Below are 26,208 nucleotides of genomic sequence, written 5' to 3'. Positions count from 1 at the left end.
TTTTGACTGTGACGTGCAATATATTTGCCTGAAACTGCCTGGTGTTTATTGCTATGCTATTTTCCAGCTAACCATAAGTTAATGACAGTTTCAGTTATCCCCTAGAATAACTTTTCCTGGATTGCTCCAAGAGCATAAGAATTGGGAAACTCATTCATTTATCTCTGAAGCATTCGCCTACTATATTCTGTGGGAACACAAAGATAAGACAGGCACTGTGTGGAGCCCTCAGCCCGGTAGGGAACTTTGTGAATAGGGACTTGCACTATTAGATAAGACAGTGGATATAAAGGTCTCCATCCCAGGGCCTGTCCCAGAGTCAAAGCCATCTGCCTGCCTTGAAGTTTGGTAGCCAAACCACTTTAAGGATTCTTGGTAGCTTTTATGTTTTTGGAGGCTTAGTTGACATTTGTTGGCTTTTTTTGTTTGATTCTTACAACAAATGGTTTTTGAAAGGCTCCTGGGAGCTGCACTTTGTTTTAGGTATTGGGGCCACAGCAGCGAACACCACCACCAAGTCCTTGCCCTCTTGGAGCAGAGGGAAGACTCAGACAACAAGTGAGAGATCCGTGCAATGCCTGCTGTGTTAGAAGGGGAACAATGAGTTGTGGATAATAATCGTGTTGACAAGAAATGGCAGAAGAAAGGGAAGGAGCATGTTGGGATTTGAACCTTGAGGGTGGTCAGAGGAGACTGCTGACAGTGGCTTGGAGCAAAGACATGTAGTGGTTGGAGGAGCAGCCAGGAGAGGGTCTGTACCAAGAGGGTGCAGAGAATAGTGAGAAGGCCAGTGAAGAGGGTGCCAGTGCCAGGCATCCAGGGATGAGGCCATAGGAGGAGTGGCTGGTGCTGGTGGGATCCTGGAGGGAATTGGAGGCTTTTACTAGAATTCCTTCCTGATTGCCAGTCTCCAGCCACTTGATGGTCTGTGGAGCCATTATAACATGTGAGGTTGGTGTCTTTATTTTCATTCATGCTTTTATATTTATTGCCCATGCAGTAAAAATAAAATGAGAGATTGAGTAGGTAGGATAGTCTTCCTTGCGTGTGTAGCAGGGATATGCATGTGTACATCCCCGTTCTCTTTTCTTCTATCTGATGTTGGGGAGATAGGGTGGCTAGAATTGTTTCCTTCAGCCGGTCCTTCTGCTGATCTCTGGTACATACCAAGGAGGACATTGAGTTAAGCATCTATAATACCCTTAATCTCTATAGTCGTAGTGTCTAATCCTGTTTAATTACACTGGTAACAAAGGTCTATCACTTAGTTACTTTTATCATTAACAGCACAAAAATGCATTATTTATAGGGCCAAATGCAAGCTCTTCAGGCATATAAAGTAGATTAATAAGGTTGGCTCAGCGTTAAGCTATGTCAGAGCTGAGTCCAAATTTTATTCCGGTACGGGGATGACTTTCTATGTGGCCTCTCTGGCTCTGGAGCTAATTTGGATGCTGAGTAGCCCCACAGGTATTTATATGTAGCGTTTGGTATTTTTACTGGGTCCTATTCTTCTCCCTTGGATCACCTAAAATGGTTAAGAATTTTCTAGTGGGATTAAGGTTGTGATCTCTGGGGAGGGGTGGGACATCTGCTCTTGGTTATTTTTGTGTGAGCTGCTTCCCCTTAAATGTATGTTCACAAATGAGCCACAGTCCTATCAGCTGGGATTGAGGGAAGACTGATCTAGGTGCTGCTGCTGAACTTGGTCTTTAAGTCATGGCTTCTCATAGACACTCAGGTAAAATCCTCATGTTCTTTCTCTTCTCTTTAGCACAATTTTTTTAAGGCAGTGAACTCTCATTATTTGACTAAAAGATAACTTTCAATTAAGTGATTTTAGTCATTGAAATAGTACATAAATCATAGTTTGTGTCTGTTTCATACTTGCCTTTTCATGCTATGTCAAAGACAAAAGATTTACTTAAATAGAATTAGCCATTTGACATTTAAAAATATAAATGATGATATTTTACATTTTTCAGGATGTCTTATGAAACTATAAGAGTGTATGAGAAAAGAGGGGAACTCGTTAGGAATTTTTGGTTATTTATAAGATACAACTCTTCATCTTGACGGTGCTTGAAATCTAACTTAAGGTATTTGGAGAAGATAAAATGAACATGGGAAAAGGAGGGATATTTGTAAGTAAGAAAGCCCATAATGACTTAAACTCTAGCTTTGCTTTTTCTAAACAATATATATTTTTAATTTTTTTTAAAAATTTAATTGTAGATGGACACAATACCTTTATTTGTTTTTATGTGGTGCTGAGTATCAAACCCAGTGTTTCACACATGCTAAGTGCTCTACTACTGAGCCACAACCCCAGCCCTGAACAATATTTTTAATGTTCCTGAAGAATAACTGCAGATCCTTCTGATATGACAAATACATCATTAGTTGTTCTTATGGAAAACAGGGCCAGAGTTTTGGGTCCCCTTCTCTGTGATGACCATGTGAGTCATCTTGTTTTGTAACCTGGTATTATGGAAGCCCTTTGGCCGTAGACAAGAAACCCATGGAATAGGGGCTAAAGGACAGAAACCCAGTTTTCTGAAGTCAGCCTGCTGTGTGTCTCCCCAAGGCCTGGAATGTGGCGGCTGCTCTTGTTGCCCTCTGCTCTGGAGCTGGTGAAGTAAGACAGTTGGGAAGAAAGCAAGCACTTTGTCCTGTCTCCCAGCTTTCAGGTTAAGGGCCAAAGTAATTATTGGTGGTAATGTTTGGGGAAAATTGTTTTTGAAAACTTGTATCTGCTGATATTTTAACAATGGTAATCCTTTTGGTTTTTAAGGCATATATGCTGTGATGGAGTTTATTACTTTAATTAATGGGAATGCAATGTCTGCTTTGTCTCCAAGTGTTCAGAAGTTGTTTGGATATTTTTCCCCAACCCCCAGAAAAGTATTTTACAAACATGGTGCCACATGCCTGAGAGTGTGGTTATTGACCAACAAACAGATTCTCTGGGTGTAGATAAATTGGGAAGATGTACCTTTTGTCATAATGGACCTTGAATGCACAATAACTAGTAGAGTAACTTTCCATTTTATTTACTAATTAATGACAGGAAAATAAGTTTAAAAGGTGAAATATTTATGGCATGTCCAATCTTGCGTTTTATTTTTTTCAAAATATTTTTAGCTGTAGATGGACACAATACCTCCACTTTACCTATTCATTTTGTATGTGGTGCAGAGGATTGAACCCAGTGCCTCATGCTTTGCTAGGCAAGTGCTCTACCACTGAGCTATGAGCTACAACCCCAACTCAATCTTGGGTTTTAAATTACACCAAGTCCTGTTATTTTTGATTACCTGAATCTGGGGGCTTTAATCATGTTTAAATTAGACCAATTATTCACATCTTTTAGATGATTTTAAAAATCACTAAATGGCATTTTATATTGCATTAGGTTCATTGGTCCATGAAAGCAGAGAATAACTAGGTCCATGAAAAGAAGACAGGTCCTCACAGAAGGAAAATCAGTGTTGCCCTGAAATGGGCTTCATGTGGGCAAAAATAGAGGCTCAGATCATTGGATCGGAATCCATTGTGAGCAAATCCACACGCTAAGAGAACATTTCAAGGACCCTGAACACTTTGTCTGCAAAATTATGTAGATTGAATTTTTTACCCTTTGACATTTCAAGTCAAGGCCAGGATGGAGTTGTGGAGGGGGAAATAAGATCATTTGCCATATCATATAGCCATTAGGACCCTTTACCAGTCACTGTCCAGTGAGCTGCATATACCCTCTAGTTCTTTCTCAGGGTAGGGATGGAAAATGAGAGAGAGGGGTGAGAAGGGAGCAATCAAACTGGATTGACTTCTTAAAATAACTGAAAAATGGTAGTCAAAAGATTTGGTTGAGGTTGAACTGAACGTTTTGTACTTTTAATGACCACCAAATGACTGCCTGCAACTGGGTAAACTGGAAACACATGTTCTATTGCTGGCGGGCTGCAATCACTTTTTTCCTGTATGAAAGATGCAATGCGCTGCAAGTAGTATGTACAACATTAAGATAAAACTCACATATTGAAAAAATGGTACTAAGGTAGACCCTGGCCTGTGGCAAGTTCATTGGCATATAACGTTTAATTTAATAATTTTTATCCAATCATCCTGACACCAAACACAATCTAAAATGGTTTTCTCGAGGTATCCAGCAGGGATGTTTTTTTCTAAACGTAACTTACCAGTAAAGTTGCTAATATCATTGAATCACTCTGTACGTGTTGTTTTTAAGGGAAAAATACTTGCTAATTTTTCTACAAGAGTCTATGAAAGACCACTTTTCAGCCATGACTCACCAAGCTGCAGCGCCTTGAAGCTATTTGGGTATTTATTCCCAAATGTTTGATGACACCTCCAGGTGCATTTGCACATCTATGACAAGTGTCCTATTCATCAGCTGAGGCTCCTTCCATTTGTTGAATGTTCTCTGGAAGCCAACATTTATTTATACATGGAGTCACTGTTGTGCCGGTATGTTGGACTTAGCCATCAACAGACCAGAAATAACCTGCATTTTTTCCATTTGGGTTGTTGTTAATTGTTTACACTGTACATTGTAGCACTCAGGGAAAGGAATGGTTAGAAAAAATGCTACCTAGTCATAGTACTCACTTTCTCCTTCAGGCAAGAAGAAAAAAATGAGCGTTAGCAAGAAACACCTGAGAAAATACATATACAGACTGAATCTAATGAGAGGTTTATAGTAAAAAATATTTTGCAATATTATGTTATTCATTTGCATACACGATTATTTTGAAAGCCTGAACTTTATTGCAATATTAAGGTTTGTGCAGGCACCTTTTAGCAAGTTGAATATAGATTCCAGTTTTTTCTGAAGAGAAGGAGCTCGTTTGTTAAGTGAAGAATGATGGGTCTTTTGAAAGAAACAGAATAAAAAGAAAGTCTACCATCTTGGAATAGGTATCTAAAATTTGGTCCCCTAGCCACCTTTCTAAGTGCATTCTAACTAAGATTTGGGAGTGCCTTTTCTTAAATGCATTTATTTCAGAGTTTTCTTGGAAAATCAGGAAACAGCTCAAGTGACTGGAAAGTGTAGGTTAGATTACTGCACCTCAGAATCACAGATGATTTTTAAAACCAGGAAGTAGCATTTTGTATTGCATTAAGTTTGTTGGTCCATGAAAACAGAGAATATCTATGCCATGAAAGAGTGAGACATCCTCACAGAAGAAGAATCAGTGTTACCCTGAAATGGACTTCAGATGGCCAAAAATAGAGGCTCAGGTCATTGGATCAGAATCCATTTTGCATGACCATCCATGCAGTGAAGTTTTAGAAGCTTAGTGGTGGTGACTTATTTCCATCTGTCAATCAACAGAATGTTCTGAGGAATTTCTAGTGTAGTACAGAATTTTCTGTGACAAAAACCTTGCTACTATGTACTGAACAGTACCACACTGAGATGTTAAAATGAGTCCAAGAGCCTACCCTAGGGCAAACATGTCCTCTACAAAGACAGGCAATAAGGGAAGTAGCCTTGTAATTATATGTAGCAAATGTGTTATTTAATGATGGATGTCATGTCCTTTCCCAGATAACAGCAATAGGTCAAGGCAAACATGTCTGGAAGTTTGGAAGGTTAAAAGGTTTCACATTTCATGTACATAGAAATTGCTAAGGGGATAAAAAAAAATCATTCCCCAGGGAAAAGTGCTTAAGAATTTGTGAATTCAGTAAAAGTCAATAGAGCTCCCATGAAGAGTGGAAATGTCATCATCATCCTTCTTTTCTTCTCGGATTATTTCTAATAAAGGATAAGGGAGGGAAGTGCAAGCTTTTCTCTCTTTATGAAGCTAAAGCTGAACTGTGGCTCAGACCCTTGTGCCCACCACTTGGGATATTCTGTCCTTTAGGAGCTTTTCTGTCAGCATTGTCATTTATCAGCTTGTGAGCTCAGAGTTGTGAACCCCTTTGAAGATAATTCCTAGCAAAACATTTTGGTCTTGTGCACATCCTCTTTCCTTTATGGAAAGTTAGTGTAGTAGCTCTCTTACCTGTAGGATGGGTATTACTCCAGATTCATCCTAAAGCACATGGTGTGAGGGTTGGAAGTAATTTTGTACCAAATAATCAAGGAGAAATACATGAGGTGGACTAATTCAGGTTGCCCAAAGTTCCACTTAGATTTGTTTCAAAAACAAAAAGTACTAAAGTTCATGAATTTGACATAGACATTGTTAACATACTTTAAGTATTTCTAGACTATTTACTTATTAGGCAATAAAGCCAACATTCCTAGAAGTGCCTGTTTTATCTTGATTAATGTGTTTCCACACACATAAAAATGACTTAAGTCAACTGTCAAAATTAATTCTAAAATATGCCCTTTGAAATCTGTTTCTTTATCTGGATGCAGAGTTTGGGCTTAAGTGTATAGTGGTGGGAAACATAAAATAACCCCAGATTTCTTATTTTTTCCCACTGGTGCATTGTAACTATACATAATAGTAGGATTCATTATGCCATGTGACCCTAGATTTCTCACACTTGCAGAATAGAAAAAGAATATTGCCTGCAGCCAGGACTCAAAAATCCCAACAAATGAAACCCCTCTTATAGGCACCATTAACTTGGAGTTGACTCATTTAATGTAACTTTTGATTGACTTAAGACCCTGTAAAATAGGAATGATACAGAGCACTGTATCATTGACTGACATTTTCAATACCCTTTTGGACTTCCGTCATTCATGGTGAGCCATGGATCATTTCATCATCTGGGTGCCTACAAACTGAGTGAGTCCTGTTCTAAAACCATGAAAGTAAGCACTGAAACCTTGGCCCTGAGAATAGTATGAAAAGCCTGTGCTTTTAAAGTGAGAAAGGTTTGGAGTTAAGGTATCTTTGGTGTTGTGACTCTACTGCAGTTTTCCTTCTCTTCAAAATGTATAGATACATCTAACTGAAATTCTTTGTGTTTCCTAGTATTTCTTTTTCTATTGTATAATGGGGATACTTGTATTTTAACCTTAAAGCTAGAATTCAGAAATTACCAAAAGGTAGGACTCCCCTTCGATGGGGTTGTGTATTGCACCTTAATGTAGACATGCTTGGAATCCAATTTCTATTTTGATAGACATTAAAAGAATCTAAAATGAGCAGGTTCGAAGTTGTATTCTTAATAGAGACCTCAGTAAGGGAGTGAGAGGGACTTTCAAATATGGTCCAAGAGGAGAGTCTTTGAAGGGCCAACCCATTTGTGCTTCCTGGCCATGTAGGAGGCCAGTGCTGGCTAATCTTACAAATTCTGTTTTTTTGCCAAATGGCATCTAGGAGCCACTGATAATTTAATTTCCTGGCATTTACTCTTACTGGAGGTTTATTTGATCTCACAAGTTAGCTTCTTACCGAGAAAGCAAATCTTTGTTGAGAGCACAGTTTCAGTATGGCAAAGGGAAGACAAGAATCTCATATGACATGGGAAAGGCCGGTGAGAATGGATGAGGGAGAGTGATTTTCCACATGCTGTCACAGTGACAGGTACTTTTGTCTCTAGGCGTGGAGCCACAGGCAGTTGAACAGCTGCCTTACATAAACAATGCACAGTTCAAGGAAATAGGCCCCGGGTTCACTGTGTGTGTATATTTGGTTTCTAATCCAGTCACACAAGGGAACATCTCCATATTCCTTTTAGGGAAAAGTGCAAGTAAGAACCATTCTGTGGTCTTCCTTGTCTCTTGACGGACACAACTGTCCAAGCAACTATCCTCGCATAAGAATGTCACTCATTTACTACACATGCCAGCTCTCTGGAGACGTGGGGGCCTGGATGTGTGTCCGCAAGAGGCAGAAGGTGTTGTGTGTGTTCAGTGACCCAGTTTCCCTTGTTTGGAGGTTGGCTGCGGAGACTGACTCGGGTCTGAGTGAGAGTTCAACAGCCTGAGCTTAGGCGGGTTCCCAGACACAGGGTGTGGTTTCCTTAGCTCACTCTCTGCTGTTTGGTTGCCGCTGGCAACAGGATCCAAACAACTTGGACATGTGGTTGTATAAAAAAACCTGGGAATGGAACCCAAAGTGGAAGTCTGGGGCCATTCGGTTGGTGGGAGAGCTACGGTGAGTAGCAGGCAACTGCTCATTTATTTTCCCTCATTCTTTCTCTCTAAATTACACTCCAGATGTTTGGTAACCATGTATGTGGATAGTTTGAAATAAAATAGTCTGAGTTCTAGTGTTTCCTGCACAAATTGAATAATTGCTCTTAGTTTACTGGTGTACAGATTCTTTTTCAGAAGGAGAGGAAAAATTAGCATGTATGTAAAGAAATCGAGAGCTAATAGAAACTCATATTTGGATCCTTCCCAGGTACAGGATTCTGTAGAAAATGACTTGGCAAAGGGGCCACGGAGGACCTTGGAAGTCCTTGGGATTGTTCTGGCCCGTTGTCTAGGGCCACGACTGTGGTGGAATTGGGGGAATGAGTGGAGGCTGTTCGTAGGAAGGGAGTGCAGGGATTCTTGGGATAATCAGCTCAAATCTTTGTAAAAGTTGTTTTTTCCACATTGTATTTTAAACTTGCAGTGTTTTAAAGAGCAGGTGCCCCAGTTGGTGAATGTACTTTAGTGAATATACTGATTCTCACTTGCTTGGCCCAACAGGGATTTGATTTTGGTATATCACAAAACCACACTTCACTGTGACAACATAATTCAGTTGTGAAACTTGCTGGTGCCAGGCAAGAATGCCATTTTGATAAATTTCTGGCCCTATTGCTCGTGCCTCAACAGTCAGTAAACTATTGGGGGTAAAACTTTTTGGGATCTATTTAGGGACTAAAAAAAACATTTCTCCAGATTTCAAGTAAATTTAAATGAATTAGTGAGGAATTTATGAACCTAGTATGGTACAGAGTTAGCTGTTAAGTGTTTGTTCACAATGAATAGATTTGCACAGATAGGAAGATGGTAAGGCCTGTGGAGAATACTTTTTCTACCTAGAAAGTAAAAAAGGAAGGGGCAAAAGCTGGCAGGGAGGCGTCTGTCTTGTAACATGGTGACCGTGGCAGCCTTTGGAGCTCAGGCCTGGCCCCTGCCTCCTCCGCCCTGGGCTGCCAGTGTGTGCATCTCCCCTGAGGAGCTGCTGTGTGCACACAGTGTGCCTGCTACCCAGTGCTCTTCTTGGTGTGAGACTGTTTCCTCCTCCTTGCCTGCTGCATCACACTCCTCCACTCTTTCAGGTCACTGCTCACGATGACCTCTTCTTCCAAAATCCCCGTGTAGTCATCCCAGCCAGCACAAGTTCTGATCCCCTTGTCTCCCTCAGTGCCCTTTGAGAGTCAGCATAGTGGTATGTCCCAGCAGGGATTTCTGCCGTCTCCCTAGGGAGTCTCTGGCCCTTGGCCTCTGGCACTCAGGGGAGCTCCACTCAGAGACACTTTCTTCCTGGGAATCGTAGTGAAGTGTCTGCTGCCTTGGCACTGGATAGCCAGTCAGTCTCCAGCGGAAGCTGGGCCCCAGTCCCCAGATCCCACGGATTCAGAAGGTTTTGTTGGCCTCACAGCAGTGCACAGCTGCTTCCCAGACCCTCTGCAGTACAGTGCCCTAGCCCTTCCTTTGGTCATTTGTTCTGTTGGCTTGCCTCTACAGGTCCCTCCAGCTACAAGGTGGGCACTATGGCTGAGAAGTTTGATTGCCACTACTGCAGGGACCCCTTGCAGGGGAAGAAGTACGTGCAGAAGGACGGCCACCACTGCTGCCTGAAGTGTTTTGACAAGTTTTGCGCCAACACCTGTGTGGAATGCCGCAAGCCCATTGGTGCCGACTCCAAGGTAATAGTCATCCCCAGGTGTGAACAGGACAGACTGGGCTTTGGAGTGCAGTTTTCCTGCAGCCGTGACAGTAGCTTCCTTTGTGAGTTCTCCTCAGGGCAGCAATCTTGAGGCCTTGAGACAGCCTCTCCATTCCCAGAGAGACTGTTCCTGGTGTCCTGAGCTGTGTGATACGGCACCTTGGACTAGAGGAATACCAAAGCCCTTGCGAGCTCTTTTGGTTGTACAAGTTGAGTATCCCATATCTGAAATGCTTGGGAGCAGAAGTGTCTCAGATTTTAATTTTTTTTTGGATTTTGGAATATTTACATACCCATGATGAGTATCTTGGGGATGGGACCCAGGACCAGATACAAAAGTCACTTATGTTTCATATACATCCTGCACACGTGATGTGACGGTAACGTTATTTGAAATTTTAAATAGTTGCATACATGTAGCTAAATGTGTGCATTGTAGGGGAAGGGACTGGGAGGGTCTTTTTTCCCCTTGGGATCTCTGAATAAACTGTTGTGTGCCTGGGTTTTGACTGTCACCCAGCACATGAGGTCAGCTGTGGAATTTTCCTCTTGGGGCATCATGTTAGCTCTCAAAAAGTTTCAGATTTTGGAGCATTTTGGATTTCAGATTTGGGGATGCTCAACCTGCACTCTCTGTATTTCAGGAATTGTGAGTTTTTCTTCCTCACCTCAGTATTTCTCTTGCTACGGATAAGAATACTCACCTCAGGGCATCCCCAAGGTGTAAGGGACTGTGTCATCTCAGTAGTCAGCCAGTCCTCCAGAAAGTGGCCTTGATGGGAGGCTGCTGCCTTTGCCCCTGACACCCCTCACAGTGGCCTGTCCCACTCTGCTTGGTTTCTAGGAGGTGCACTACAAGAACCGCTACTGGCATGACACCTGCTTCCGGTGTGCCAAGTGCCTTCACCCCTTGGCCAATGAGACCTTCGTGTCCAAGGAGAGCAAGATCCTGTGCAACAAGTGTGCCACTCGGGAGGACTCCCCCAAGTGCAAAGGGTGCTTCAAGGCCATTGTGGCAGGTACTATCTCCCTCCCACCCTGGGCTGCCAGGGAGGAGGCCCCCCAGGGCAGACGTGATGCGGGCTTGCTTGTCATGGTGGGGCTAACGTTGCTGTGAGCTGCTTTGAGATTTTAGCATATATATGTACACATATACATACACGTATATATGCGTACACATATATGCTCGCACACACGCACACACTCGGAGACTAAAGAACACTGGCGGGAACAGCCTGTGGCAAGAGAATGAAGTGAAAAGTATGTAGCGCTTTCTCATTTGGGTGTAGTAAGTGATCAAAGCATGCTTCCTCCTGGGGTGTAATTGTGAATCTGGCAGCCCCCTGTTGAACCTCTAAGTCCATGTAGCGGGTAGAGGCGGGGGAGTGGGCATTCAGGCATCTCATCCTAAAATAATACTGCTGGGGTCCCCGCTCATGACAAAAATCCCCGGGTTGGGACAGCTGCAAGTAGCACACCGGTAGGTTAGTTGGAGGTGTGAGGCCAGCGACTGCAGGGCCTGCATCCCCTCACCTCTGGAGGGCCCAGGGGAGGGGAGCTGAGTGGATGCAGCCCCCTGCAGTGCCTGTCAGTGGGGCTATCCGGTCGCTTCCCCCTGCAGGAGACCAGAACGTGGAGTACAAGGGGACCATCTGGCACAAGGACTGCTTTATCTGCAGCGGCTGCAAGCAAGTCATTGGGACTGGAAGCTTCTTCCCTAAAGGGGAAGACTTCTACTGCGTGACTTGCCACGAGGCCAAGTTTGCCAAGCACTGCGTCAAGTGCAAGAAGGTATGTTGTCAAGGGAGTTCTGCATTGACCGTTGTTTCTAGAAGTGTTTCACTGTTTGCACAGCACTTGCACACACACTATCCCATTCCATCCTCACCACAGCCCTGTGACGCAGGAATTATTATTCCCATTTTGCAGATGAGGAGACTGTGGGATAAGAAGATAGTGCCATGACCAAGTCAGGCTGCCAGCATGTGCACGCAATGTGGCGGTGCAGCGTGGTGGCTGGCACTGTGCCTGAGCCAGGGAAGCCCTGGCTCCAGAGGCCTGCTTCCACTACTTAGTTGCTGTGGAACCTCACAGAGGGGCTTGCCTTCTCTGGGCCTTGGTGTCTTCATCTGTAAATTGGGGATAATAATAGCACCTGCCTCCCATGGCTGTTGTGGAGATCGAAGGAGATATTGTATACCAACGCGCCCAGCACAGTGCCTGGCACATGGTAGGCATTCAACAAAATGGTTGTTGAATCTGAATCCGGTGCTACACCCCCTGGTCTAGGCCATCACAACTGGAGGAATCACTTACCAGGATCAGCCCTGGCATGCCGAGTGCTTTGTGTGTGTTACCTGCTCTAAGAAGCTGGCTGGGCAGCGTTTCACCGCTGTGGAGGACCAGTATTACTGCGTGGATTGCTACAAGAACTTTGTGGCCAAGAAGTGTGCTGGATGCAAGAACCCCATCACTGGTAGGCTAAAGAGTCCTTGCTAAGTCTGCCAGGCTAGGTTTTGCGCATGGTAACCATCTCTCATTTTCCTATGTCGTCGGTGTCATCCACAAAGGCCCCAAAAGAATGCCCTTCTGCCCCTGCCACTGTGCTCCCAAAGGCCCCCTATAGTTTGGATTCTCCCCCAGGTCAGGTTAGTCTTTGGAATACAGAACACTTCCTGACTGCTGAATAACCATGCCAGGAGTTCACAAGCCTGAGGCCGTGGGCAGGCACTGCTCAGGGGGGTTGGGGGAGGCAAGGGGGGAAGGGAGGGATGGCGGCAGGGATGGGGTTGGGGGAGGGCTGGGGAGGACGCAGAGCGCTAACCTGGGATCAGAACACCCCGTAGCTGAAGGCTAGTGCAGAGGTGCCTGCTGGCAGGGTTTATTTTTTATTTTTTTATTTTTTTGCGATCAGAAGCAAAGCTAATCACTTCATTCCTCATCATGCGGCCGCGATCCACGTGCCCCGGGCCCTTTCCCCTGCCTCCAATTTTCCCATCTCCCCGGGGAGCCTTGAAATGTACATTTGAGAAGACTTTTGCCATCCTCAGGGAAAAGGACTGTGTCAAGAGTGAGCCACCCAGTCTCTAAAGCTAGGAAGCCCCCAGTGTGCCACGGGAAACGCTTGCCTCTCACCCTGTTTCCCAGCGCCAACCTCCGGGGCAGGCATCCGGGTGGAGAGAGGACTTGTCCCTCGTGGGTGGTGGTTCTTTATAGAAAAAATCGAAGCTTAGCAGCTCCTCGAGGCCCGGTAAGTGCACACCCCACAAACAGCCCAAGTTTGCCTCCTGGTGGCCACTTTGATGCCATGGCCCTGACCTAAATCAAAGAAACTGGTTATGCTGGGAGGTCCCGTGCGCGTCACAGGGTGATAGCGGTGGCATGGGAACGTGGGTTCTTTAAATCAGGGAAGTCCTTGGCTGAGCTCGGGCATTTTCTCAGGTCCTTGAAAGCCGTAGCAGGGTTGCGGCGTGGGGAGCAGTGGCGGCGTGGGGCCAGTGCGCGGTAGAGTGGCCGGGTGGAGGGGTGGCAGGGGGCGGCTGGGAGCCGGCCAGACACCGGCTCTGCGTGCCTGTCGGCTCTGTGAATGGGGCAAGTCGTCATTTTATCTCTGAACCGCAGCTTCCTCACCTGTATTCATTCAGCTGTCTCTCTCATTTTCTTTTGTTTTTCCACAGGGTTTGGTAAAGGCTCCAGTGTGGTGGCCTATGAAGGACAATCCTGGCACGACTACTGCTTCCACTGCAAAAAATGCTCCGTGAATCTGGCCAACAAGCGCTTTGTTTTTCATGAGGAGCAAGTGTATTGCCCTGACTGTGCCAAAAAGTTGTAAATCGACAGGGGCCCCTGTCCTGTAAAATGGAATTTGCATCATGTTCTTTGTGTCCTTGCCCTCTCTGCCCAACACCATCCGTAGGGGAAGAGTGGTCTTTCACCTCTTTAAAGTTGCTCCTTCTGTCTTTTCTCCCATTTTACAGTATTACTCACATAAGGGCACACAGTGATCATACTAGGATTTAGCGAAAAGCAACGTTGCAGCAAAGCTCATTTCTCTATGGCTGCCGTGAAAAAAACAAAAAACTTAGATAGATTGACTCTTCTGCATGTTTATCATAGAGCAGAAAAGCGCTAACCATTTAGCTCCTTCGTGATGTAAGCAAGAAGCATAAGTGATGAAGCCCCCACTGAGATACCTTTTGTGGCTCAGCTGGGACCCACCGTGTAGTGACACGACATGCAAGAGTTGCAGCGGCTGCTCCAACTCACTGCTCACCCTCTTCTGTGAGCAGGAAAAGAACTTGCTGGAATGCATGGTTTAACTTCCTCATCAAAATTCTGACTTTCCTTCTGTTCTTTTGTGCTTTCACACGACTAACACGAATTTCCAGAAAACTGACATTTGAACTTAATGGTAATTCTCACCTGACCTTTCCCCGTACTAACATTTGATTTCCTGGTGTGGCATGTCTTCTGAGTGTTCCTACTTTAAAACATGGAACATACGGGTGATTTGGAAAGTGTAAGCAGACCTGAGAAAACGAGCCTGTTTCAGAGCAACAGTGTCACAGCAAATACTTATGGAAGCTTAACAAAACTAACCCTGCTGTCCTTTTTATATTTTTTAATTAATGATATTTTTGTTTTAAGTAATAGTAAAATAGTTTATGGGTTTGGTAACTTGCATGACAATATTTGAGCCCCCTCAGACGTACCTGCAGTTTTGAGATTCATCCTACAGAAGTGACTGCAAAACTCGAGAGGGGTAGCTGAGCAGGCACCAGGGCTGTCATCAACGTGGTTATGACATTTCAAAACCGTGAAGAGTTGAATCCCTTGTAACATAGTAGTTGTCTGCTCTTTGTCCGTGTGTTCAACAGGACTGCAAAGTCCCTTCTTTTGTGATTCCTAGGACTTTTCCTTAAGAGTTTAGCTGGATCTCTGGGGCAGTGAGGAGGCCACCGTCCTCACCGGCAGAACCAGATTTCCACTTCCTGCTTCCCTGAAATGCAGGATCACCTACTTACTGTATTCTTCATTATTATATTACATAGTATAATGAGACAATATTGAAAGTAAACATGTAATGACAATACATATTAACATTCTTGTAGAAGTGGTTATAGAAGCCAATGCCTCATTTCTACATTTTGTCATTAGATATTATCATCTAACGTTTCAGTGTATCCTTACAGAAATAAAGCAGCATAGAAAGAACTTGTCTCCTGTGTTTTAATTCTGCTCAGAAAAACGCTGTAAGCTGATAGTACTAAACCAGAGATCCAAGTGACTTTTTCTTCAAGAGTTCCTCAGTTCAGTGCAGTCATTCAGAACATAAGAATCGTAAACAAACCTACAACGCCACTTGAAAAATAAATCCCAGAGACCACTCTGACCCAAAATAAAATGTCCCAGGTTTGTAGCTCTTAAAAGGGATGAGTCGATTCTGTTTGGCCAGGGTGGTGTGGATGAGGCATGTCACTGAGAAGGAATCATGGTCCCTATTTGCTTCAGAAGATCTTCCTCTTGTCTCCTTTGCCCTCGTGCCCACTGGAGCCCACAATCCATGTTGAGCACTACTGTAGCCCAGCCTCTGCCATATATTAATAAGACCCTGGTTCCTCCGTGTGGTTTGGGCCCATGTGTCCTGTGAGGGCTGAGGGGCTAGGGGAAGTATGGGCAGAGGTGAGAGGCTGATCTGGCGCATAGCTCCCCAGCTGCCACAGCTTCTAGATCACCACACACTGGCATAATTTGTTCATCTAAAGCTCCTGTTCTTGGGTCACACATCCTACCCACACCCTTGTGGTCGGTTCTGTATGGCCCAGGGCAACAGAGAGCTACTGTGTCTGCTTCCTAGCTCTGAAGGTTCTACAGGCCCTAAGGGTACATCCTCAAATTGCATTTCAGCTAACAGAGTTGGAGGGAAGAGAGGGTGTTAGGTTTTGATGGGTCCCGTGGCTAGGGCAGAATCCCTTGGTAGCTAATACTTAGCATCAGAGAAGGGAATAGAAACCTGTCAAAAAACACAGGGGTTTCTGTCTGGGTTTTTGGTGCTAGAGATCAAACCTGGGCCTTGCATGGCCATGAACATTTTTCAGAACATGGAACATCCCCTTGTGTTTCTCTAGAGAAATTAGCTGCCAAAACCTTTAAATCAACAAAGAGTCCATCCAGTCTTTTGGGGCCCCCAGGGAGCAGAGGTGGTGGATTATAGAGTTGACAGCAGCTTCTCCCCTCTGCTCAAGGGAGCAGGTTCTTCAGACTGCAGCAAGGAAAAGCAGCCCAGAGATGGGCCTGGGGCAGAAAAGCCACTCGCTTCCTTGAGCACTTGGCACCTGACTTTTGCCCTTCTCCCCAGGAGAGCCTATGACTGCACCCCAGTGACCTCCACCTCTGCAAGCTCCACTTGGGCCAGCCCATGGGCCTTTCCAGCACCCAGGCTCACCCTCCTTTCCCAGAACTCCTGCCCTTCCGGAAGCTGACATCTTGCTGCTTCCTTGGCCTCTACCTCCTCTCAGCTTCCTACCCTTACTTCCCTCCGTATCTGTTGTAGACCGCCTCCAGCACCTCGACCATTCTTTTCCCTCCTTGGTCCTGTTACCTTAACACCCAGTCCACCAAACTGAACTGAACTGGTGGCTTGAGCTCTCCTGAGAAAAAGCCACACTGCCTAAAATTCATAGTATAACCACTCCCCCACTTGGCCACATTCCCAACAGATTGCGCCCACCACCTTCTTCACTCAAGATATGGAGGCCAATCAGGTGTCTGCCTTCAGCTATTGCTTATCACGTGGTGCCTGCCCTTCATACTTTTAAGCATCTTCAGAAGCAAACACCTCATACATATTGGATCTGCTCCTCTAGCCAACACTGGGCCCACGGTTCCCATTTTCCAGATGAGAAAATGGAGGTTCAGATAGGTTGAGAAACTTGCCTGAGGTCACACAACAATTAAGGGACAAGCCACACCCTGCACACACCTCTAGTGACACTGCATTGTCATTAAAAGGGGTGCATCAAAACAAAGAAACTTTCATGCACTGTGCTCAGTACTTTAGAAGGCAATTGTGTTTGCTAAAGGAGCAACAACCATGAGGCTCAGGAGGAATGAGGATAAATTTCTACTCACCTCTCTTCACCCTCAAAGGGGATCAGAATTCAAGAACAGGTCAATTTGTGGCTAAATAGGATGGTGTCTGGAGCCAGGTTGCCTGTTCAAATCCTGGCTGCTCTGCCATTCTATTAGTGATGAGACCTTGGGAAAGCTCCTTGACCTTTCTGAGCTTGTTTTTTTTTTTTTTTTTTTTTTTTTAACCTTTAAAATGAGACTCTATGATAATATGAGTGCTTAGTGGAGTGACTGATATCTAATAAAAAGTAATCTATGTTAGCAAAAACTTTCTCCCCAGCATCAAAGGCACTTCTCAGGTGTCCTGACCTACCCTATAAGCCACAAGACACAATTCCACTCCCATACCAGTATGGGGGTGTCTTCAGAGTTGCAGAGACTTAGGTTCAAATACCAGCTCTGCCTCCTTCTAGTTGTGTGACCTGGAACAAATGACAACCTGCACAAATTGCAGTGTCCTTGTAGGTAAAAATGAATACCACACCTCAAAAGTTGTCATGAAGATTTAAGATGATGTCTTTAAAGAAGTGGCAGATGGTACATGGAGAGCTGACCACCATTGTTACCACAGGATTGTAGAACTGGATTGCTGGGAAGGGAGATGTTCTGGGGCCTGCTTGAACAAACCAGGCAGGAGAGGGGCACTAAAAGTGACAAGAAATTGACTCCTGATAAGATTGATGGGGGCAGTGGGAAGGATGGTGGAATGAGGTGGACATTGTTACCTGTGTACACGTATGATTGCATGAGCAGTGTGACTGCATTGCGCACAAAGGAAGAGATTGTGCTCCATTTGGGTACAATGTGTCAAAATGCATTCTGCTGTCATGTAGAACTAATTGGAACAAATAAACACACACAAGTGATGGACAGTTTGCCTTCCACCTCTGGTTGCTTGGCACTAACTCCTGTTTCATATCTCCTGATGTTCTGGCCTGGCCACAGTTGAGTGGCATTTAGGAATGGTGGAATCACAGAATCAAAAGGGCCCAGAGCCCCCCTCATTTGACAGACAAGGGTCAGAGAGGAGAGGCAATATGCACAAAGTCACATGTGGCAAACAAGCAGCCCTTGTGGCTAGGACTCAGGTTTTCAGGGAACTGTAGCACTGACAGTATCCCATACTGCACTGTTGGGTTTTCTAGGCATTGAAGCTGTTAAAAGCTTCATTCTATATGCAGTGTCCATGATAACAGTGGTGTAGGAAATGTATTCATCTGTAGGACCTGGTTAGGGCTCTGTGTCTCAGGAAGAGGGCACCTAAAAGCTGGAAAGGAAGGGGAAACATGAGGGATCAGCAGCAGGAAGGCTTGGGATTCTATTGCCTTGGATTTGTGAATAGAACACGCTGGTTCAATAGTTCCAACAGATGGAACAACGGTACCTGGTACCCAACTTGGCAGTGAAGAACTCCTCTCAGATGAAGTACATGGAGGTGGTACCTTTAGGAGGAATGGGATGTGTCCAGCTTGTGCTGATTCAAATGTGCATAGAATACTCTTGGAAGGTCAGTGGGGAATAGTTACCAGCATTCTCATAAGCACCTGGCCCCAAATACTGACGATAACAAGTACTTAGCCTTTTCAAAAAACTTAGTGGAGGAAAGCAAGTTTTAAGATCAAACTAAACATCTGTGAGCATATCAGAATATTTGTTTTGTCATTTACAGTTAATGGGAATGTTATGAAGAAATGTGCATATAAAACAGCACACAAACTGCCTGAGTGCAGACTTTAAAAAGCAAATAAGTGTCATTGGGCATGGTGGGCATACCTTTAACCCCAGCAGCTTGGGAGGCTCAGGCAGGAGGATGGCCAGTTCACAACCAGCCTCAGCAACTTAGTGAGGTCTTAAGTAACTGAGCAAGACCCTGTCTCAAAATAAAATATAAAAAAATACTGGGAATGTGGCTCAGTGGTTGAGCACCCCTGGGTTCAATCCTCGGTGTCAAAAAAAAAAAAAAAAAAGCAACTGAGCAAAACTAAGAATAAAGAAATTTAGAAGTAGATTTTCCTCATTTGAGGCAAGCACTGAATTCAAAGATTCAAGATTTAAAAGGATTGGGGTGGGAGAATAGATGTCTTTTCTGAAATGTTCTAGAACTAGATAGTGGGGATGGTTGCACAACTTTGTGAATACACACTTCGATTAAAACAGTGACTTAGCTGGATGTGGTGTTATGCACCTGCTGTCCCAGCTACTCAGGAAGCTGAGGACTACTTGAGCCCAGGAGTGTGAAGCCAGCCTGAGTAACTCAGAGAGACCCCATCTCAAATAGAAAGAAAAGAAAAAAGAAACAAAATGGTAACCATTAGGTTATGTGATTTTTTTTAAACAACAACAACAAAAAAGGCACTTTAACAATGGGCCTTGATAATAAATGAGAGCCATCATGGCAAGAGCAGCATCCTAACAGTTGTAGGAAGAGGATATGAGTTTGGAAACTCCCATGTCACTGTCCCAGAAGTGCAAGTCTGTCCAATCACCAACTACACTAAAAGAGAAATTAGAGGATCTGATGATTAGTTCTTGACCTTGCTGGTTCCGTGTTCATAGTTTAGTTGACAACCTGGTATCACCTTTACACCAGTACCAGTACAGTGTTTTACCATTATAATGAAAACAAAAATTGCTTTATCTGTGAAGTTTATTTCATACAGATCTGAGTTACAGGGAACGGTAACAGTGTTTCAGCGTGTGACATTTGTGCAGAAAAACAGCAATTCATATTTTAAGATGATTGTCTCTGCCTTTTATACAAAAAAAAGCTAGTGTATAAAAATAGTTTGAAACCTAAGGCATCCTGCCCTAATCTATAACAAAGGTACAGTACTCTGAGTAGCAAAGAACCAGGGAATCAGAAAGAAAAATTACCTTTGACTAATCCAAGACATAGGCCTGCTTCAAACTATTTGTGATTCAATACCAAAAGCTCATTAGTATTAGGACAAGGAATCTGCATTCAAGTTTTATGGAATCATATAGCCTATGTGTGGACATATGTACATGTATGTGTATGTATCTCTGTGTGCCTATCACAGGAACTGAAGAATAACACTGCTCCTGTCCTCACCTGTAGCCAGTGCCTAGAGAAAGGCAAGCACATTTTGGTTACATACCCCAAGCCTAAACTGATGGACAGAACCAGGGAGCACAAATAAAAAAAGATGATAAATATTCAACACTTAGAGGAATTAAACACACCCCACAAGGGGCTGGGGATATAGCTCAGTTGGTAGAGTGCTTGCCTTGCAAGCACAAGGCCTTGGGTTCAAGCCCCAGCACTGGAAAAAAAAAAAAAACAAAAAAAAAAAAAAAAAACACCCCACGAGACAATGGCCAAGTACTGCTTCATGGACACAACAAATATAACCCATGTTTTGGTACATAAGCCCCAATACATACTTCAAGGAAACACTGATAGGAGTGTGAAAGACGCTGAATGCTCCAAGTTTATGCTTTCTAGGACTGCTAGCATTTGTAGGTACCAATGCCAAGCACTGATGATATAAAAATTAAAATATACATATTATGCTAAAATGTTACTATACCATGCAGCCTTTGGAATTTGTACATTAGAGACAATCTGACAGCTTTTGTGAGCAACCCTGAGTCCCTCACATATTCTATCAGGTTCTCCACAAAATCAAAATTTCCAGTAGTTAAATTGATGTCATTGCCAAACAAGAATCATTAAGATTTCTAATAGACACTGAAAGAGCAACATTCCTTTAATAGGGTTCTTTTAGAAACTCAATAGTTATCAGCTCATGAAAGCACCCTGGATGTATACACACTCCAGCACACATGTAGGTACAGACAAGAGACAATGGTGATTTTTAAGGGAAACAAAAGCATTTCTTTTTAACTCAGAACTCTCACAAGAGAAAAAAATGATATGAACACCTTCCAAGACAGATGTCGAGGTGACCTTCAGACGTATCCCTCCTTTTTTTTTTTTTGTGCTAATGGTCATTTCCTTTGCCAGGTTCAAGTATGAAGGAGGTGAATTCTGAGGCATGGGCCTGGAAGTTTTATCCAGAGTGGAGAACAGATCAATCTTCTAGGCTGCACAAGGTTTATGTATCTAACCAGAGGGAAAAGGAAAGAAAGATCAGTATAGAAGATGCTGGCCTCCCTTCAGGGTGGGCCTAGGACCCCCTACACTGACACTCTGGGGCCCTTAAAAATGTCCCCCACTTCCTCAACCCCCAAGGAGCCCATACTAACTCACTTAATTTCAAAGAGAGCTTCTCAAGGAAAGAGAAACAACAGTTTTTTGGGTGTTTTGGTTTTGGAAACACGGGATGAGGTCTAAAGACCTCCCTGGCCCTCTGACCTAAAGGAAAATTATGTGCTTGTCAAGTAGCTGGTGGATCAGGAACTCTGAGGAATCTGGATCTTGAAATGAACTTAGTTTTTTGCATCTGACAGGAAATGCAGGACATAAAAATTAGAATCAAGTCATCTACTCTCTCAAAACTAACTTAATGGAAGACTCTTCTAGAGCATTCCTGCAGACTCACCACCATCTTCTTCCTCTCCTTCAAAGAATGCCCTGGAACTGCTGGAAGCAGGCAGGAGAGGATTCAAGGTAAATTGCCTTTGGAGCAAAGCAGAGATGGGATGAGGCCTTACCAGAATGGGCAGCCGGAGATTTGCTGTTTTTCTTAGGATCTGCAGGTGTCTGAGGACTTGGTTGGGATGTTACAGAATCCTTCAAATTGTGTCTGTCGTTATCAGGAGTGACATTTGTGGCAGGTGATTCGGTGTTGTGACTACTAATGTCAATTTTGCCATGAATCCACTCCTGATGTGTGTTGATATTTGGGGTGGATTGGGTGGTGGTGCTGAGTTCCTTTGCTCTTCCAGGTTTTGCTGTGCGAGTGGATGTTCTTTTGGTAGATGACCTGGAGAGAGATGTTTGCGTTAAGATTCAGATAGTGTCAGGTGCAGTGGCACATGCCTGTAATCCTGTAGTCCCAGTGGCAGGGGAGGCTGAGGCAAGAGGATGGCGAGTTCAAAGCCAGACTCAACAACTTAGTGAGGCCCTAGGCAACTCAGCAAAACCCTGGCTCTAAATAAAATATATAAAAGGGCTGGGGATGCGGCCCAGTGGTTAAGCAGCCCTAAGTTCAATCCCTGGTACCAAAACAAAACAAAACAAAACAAAAAAACAAACAAACAAAAAACCAAGGTCCTGATAGTTCCAAAACCAAGGCTCTACCCTGAAAGCAGCTTTATTTTTTAGTTAACTTCTAAGAGATGCCTTGGATGTAAATGAACTTTCTGAATCGTAGCATGGGAAGGTTGGAAGGGACCTGGGGATCGTGGAACACACTACTTTTCAAATTGCATTCTTGAAAGCCCTACAGTGCAACAGATGCACCAGGACCTAGGGAGCAGATAAGCAGTTAGGAACCTGGTCCCCCTTCTTCAAGTTGATCAAGGGCAATGGCCACTATGACACAGTTAGAGAACCAGCATAGGATCTGTAACTCTGTTGGGCTCTTCTCACAAGGTTTCAGAGCCTCTTAGCAGTCTTAGGTTTCCACAGGCCTTACAGTTTAAACATCTCTTCCGGTAATCAACCAACTATTATTCCTTTCCACAAAACCATTTCTGCTCTCCCACCCTAACCTCTAACCTGGTTCCCCACCTGTGAAATGAGGATATTAATACCGATCTTAGAGGTACTGTGAAAATTAAAGTAGGCCATGTAAAAGGCTTGGTTTACAACAGGTGCTCAACAAATGGCCCCTCCTCTGATTTTATGAAACAATCATGTGTGAAGAAAAGCAGTTTGGAGTCCAAGGAATCGGGTTTGAATTTGGGCTCTGCCCTTTAGTAGTGGGATGTTGAGCAAAGAAAGATGTCAGTTTCATTGCACCTCAGTTTGGTTGTCTGAATGGGGAGGATGATTCTTACCAAGCAAGGCTATTGTAGGGGTTAGTTTGTTTCTGTGAAGTTGAATGTTTGACATAGTGTTTGGCATGTGCAAACTAAGAGCTCAAAAAATAATGTTCCTCGGCATTCTAAGAAGGTCAATCATAATCCCCCAAGTTTATTCAGATAAACAGGGTGCAGAGCAACTCACTTTGAGCCTTTTGCTTGAGTTGAAGACTCTTTTAGGCCTTTTTGCCTGAAAGGTTTCATATCACCATTAAAATATGATTTCTTTTCCTTATCGATCTCACCAGTTGAGGCTTGTAAAAACACCAGTTTCTGAGGCATTTTTAAGGCATTTTTAGAAGGCATTTTGTGCTTGGTAGGTGATTGTCTGCCATTTCCAACGGCTAGGAAAGAGAAAGGAACAAACTTAAAACTAAAGTTTCAAACAGGAAAAAGCAAAGGCTGCAATCCTGAGAAGATGGCGGGGGTGTCAGGCAGGCAGCACTCTGGGAAGCCAGGCCCAGCGCTCCTAGCACTCCCAGCTGCTTCCCGTGCCTTCACCCTGTCCCCCGTGCACAAACGGGCCACCTTGAAGGAACTTGTCCTGTCTCCCTTGACAGGAAAAACTGGCAGACCGGTGGGTAGGGCTACTCCTTGCTACTCACCCTGGCATTCATCTAGTACATGCTGCCCCTGAATTTGTCTTGCCCCAAATGCTACTTCCTACATGGGACTCTCCTCTCCTCCTGGAAGACCCAAGGCTTCTGTCCTGCTGCCACGCACTGGCTGCACTCTCATTTGACTTTGAACCCAGTCCTTTTGTGGCAGTAACCACTTTCTGTTCAGGTGTGTCTCCCCATAGGCTGTGGTTCCTTGAAGCTGAGGGTCATGGCTTTTGACTACCTTGTAGAACACCTTGCTTACCTATCCAATATCAGCTTATAGGATAAATACAGATCAACTGTGTTTTCTCAAATGCCCATTACTATAAATGCTTCCTACTCAGAGGGGAGTCACCAATACATTTCAGAGGGCATGTACATCATGACACAATTTCAATTTTTCCTATTAAGTTAGAAAGTGGAATCCCACCTGGAGCTAATCATGACTGCCTTCTGAGGCTCTGAGCTCTGACATGTCAGCAGTCCTTGCATCTTACTGAGAAAGAGCTACCACCTACAATCTATTAGCATAAAGTGGAAAATAACAGAAACAGTGGGTAATATTTATTGAGAGTTTACTATATGTTGGATGTGATTCTTAGTCTTAGATTTATCTTATTGAAATCTCATGCCCACCTTGGGAAGGAGACAGCATTATCTGCCCCCTTTGCAGATGGCAAAGCTGGACACAGACAGGTTAAATGACTTGCCCAAAGCCACAAAGCTCAGAAGCAAAGGAGCCCCTGGATATAAACCCAGGCAATGCAGCTTCCACACGGCAACTAACCGAACCATTAGGAACAAACCAACCTGATGGGAATATTTTATCAAGGGAGTCCTCATCACTTTCTGTCTCTTCCTCATCATCAGCCTCATCCTCTTCAGATGTGTTATGGCCAGATAGTTCTGTGGCCTATGGTCAAAAAAGAAAATCATGATTATATCTAATATTCAGTCATTCTGGTTTAGAATTTCAAAGAATTTAGATTTCAAGACTGGATTGATGGCTAAATTTCAGTATTTCAATTACAAGGTAAAAAAAAAAAAAAAAAAAAAAAACCTAACATCTTTAAGTGGTCCCAAGAATGGGGACCAGTGCAGATGGCTCTCGTTGTGTCTTTCAGCGAGAGAAAGACCCTCAAGAATTAAAGATTTCCCTGAGCGAGAACATAGACACTACAGCTTTGAACTAACATTCATCTTTTCTGCTTGGAATTTTACCAAAGCCAGGGTGGCTTAAGGTATAAGTGACCAAAACTGGACAATTGTAAAAAGGCAAAATATATGTTTTGTAACACAGGATGTAAAGATCAGCACAGAGTCTGGAAAAAAGGCACATGCTCCATTGGAAGACATGCTGTTGGGGGAAGCAAATAATGATGCAATAGACACAGAAAGCATCTACCATAAAGGGAATAAAACTTGAGTTTGCTAAAATGAAGAACTTCTGGTCCATTCAACCAATATTAAGTGAGGCAAACTAGCATGGGAGAAGCTCCCTGCAATACATATATCTAAAGGACTCCTCCCTGGAGTAGCAAAAACTCCTACAAAGGCAAGTGACAAAATAGGAAAATGGGCAAATGACTTGAAAAGGCATGTCACCAAAGGGAATCCCCAAATGGCCAGGAAGCACATCAAAAGGCACTTGACCTCATTAGTCATCAGAAAGTATTGATAAATTTAACAGTAATAACATCAGGAGCTTGTACCCAGCAGAAGATGACAATTAGAAAAGACAAATCATTTGTGGGGAGAAGATATCTACAACACACAACCAAAAAAGCAGCAGTAATTAGGAGACTTAAAGAGTAAGAAAAAGACAAACCAACCAAAAGGTTTAGGTAAAAAGACCTAAACAAACATTTCACACAGAGAAAACATGAAAGCTATTTAAAGATACAATAACATGTTCAATCTTTGTATTGATCAGGGAAATGCAAATGTGATGCTTTATTCCATGGCCAAAAGATGAGCAAAAAGGCAAAAGTTGGAAAGAATGGGAAGCAAGGGGAATTTTTTTTTTTAAAAAGGTGTTCAATGACTTTTATTTTTTTAAGAGGAATTCTTAAATACTGCTGGTAGAAGAATGGAGACTACCTTTGTAGCAGTCATATCTGTCTTTCTTGTCCGCTTCATTATTTCCTCAATTCTCTATTAAAAGGAAAATAAAAATTCAAACATGAAAAGAGATTAAAATCCAGTGGTCCTGAAGCAGCTGATTATCTCCATTTCTCAGAGGTGGACAATGTCCGCCACTGCTCCAAAACCACAGATTTCACCCACAAAAGACATGGAGTGGCAGCTGGCCTCCCTCTTCTTCTGAGCTAGTTTCAGTATAACATGCCAAGGAAACGGTGACAGTTCTACTTGTTATTACAATATAGATGCTCGAATGACAATTTCTTACTCCTATTTTCATAGACACAGAGATTAATTACTTAGACTAAGCACATTTTATTGCACACAAATTGGGAGTTTTCAGTAGGATTTTAGTCTTAATGGACTTTTCCTGAGGCTGATGTTAACTGAAAATAATGCACCTCAGTCATGCCACTGTTAACAGATTTTGTTACTAAAAATGGACAGGAGGCAGACAAGGGGTGTATTCAAGGGAGGGTTAAGAATTCTCTAGCCTGCATAAGGTGAGGAGAGCTGTGACTCCCTGCCCACCTCAGGGTGCCGGATGATCTATGGAC

The 26,208-nt window shown here is 43.6% G+C and overlaps 2 protein-coding genes across 6 annotated transcripts in view; one reads left to right on the top strand and one right to left on the bottom strand.

Annotated features, from left to right (window-relative positions):
• FHL1 (four and a half LIM domains 1) overlaps window positions 1-15,038 on the top strand; it is a 58,104-nt gene extending 43,066 nt beyond the window's left edge. The window contains exons 1-8 of one of the 5 annotated variants that reach the window (XM_079124693.1): window positions 1,614-1,741; window positions 4,253-4,491; window positions 9,623-9,804; window positions 10,669-10,843; window positions 11,446-11,615; window positions 12,114-12,300; window positions 12,875-13,074; window positions 13,502-15,038. In XM_079124693.1, the coding sequence (XP_078980819.1) occupies window positions 9,649-9,804; window positions 10,669-10,843; window positions 11,446-11,615; window positions 12,114-12,300; window positions 12,875-13,074; window positions 13,502-13,585 (972 nt within the window). In that variant the 5' untranslated portion in view covers window positions 1,614-1,741; window positions 4,253-4,491; window positions 9,623-9,648 and the 3' untranslated portion in view covers window positions 13,586-15,038. Of the gene's footprint in view, window positions 1-1,581; window positions 1,742-4,252; window positions 4,492-8,011; window positions 8,094-9,622; window positions 9,805-10,668; window positions 10,844-11,445; window positions 11,616-12,113; window positions 12,301-12,874; window positions 13,075-13,501 lie in introns of those variants that run through there. The other 4 variants (XM_079124691.1, XM_079124695.1, XM_079124692.1 and 1 more) reach the window with 4 other exon arrangements.
• A 5,806-nt stretch (window positions 15,039-20,844) lies between these two features.
• Window positions 20,845-26,208, bottom strand: part of MAP7D3 (MAP7 domain containing 3) — a 30,403-nt gene continuing 25,039 nt past the window's right edge. Inside the window, exons 14-18 of the mRNA XM_079123664.1 lie at window positions 25,610-25,663; window positions 24,320-24,422; window positions 23,053-23,251; window positions 21,594-21,865; window positions 20,845-21,042 (exon numbers count right to left, since the gene is read on the bottom strand). Of these exons, the coding sequence (XP_078979790.1) occupies window positions 21,035-21,042; window positions 21,594-21,865; window positions 23,053-23,251; window positions 24,320-24,422; window positions 25,610-25,663 (636 nt within the window). The 3' untranslated portion in view covers window positions 20,845-21,034. The remainder of the gene's footprint in view (window positions 21,043-21,593; window positions 21,866-23,052; window positions 23,252-24,319; window positions 24,423-25,609; window positions 25,664-26,208) is intronic.

This window comes from Sciurus vulgaris (assembly GCF_902686455.1).
Source record: "Sciurus vulgaris genome assembly, chromosome: X".
Taxonomy (NCBI): Eukaryota; Metazoa; Chordata; class Mammalia; order Rodentia; family Sciuridae; genus Sciurus; species Sciurus vulgaris.
The sequence above is the reverse complement of the archived record's forward strand: the minus strand, read 5'-3'. Positions and strand labels throughout refer to the sequence as shown.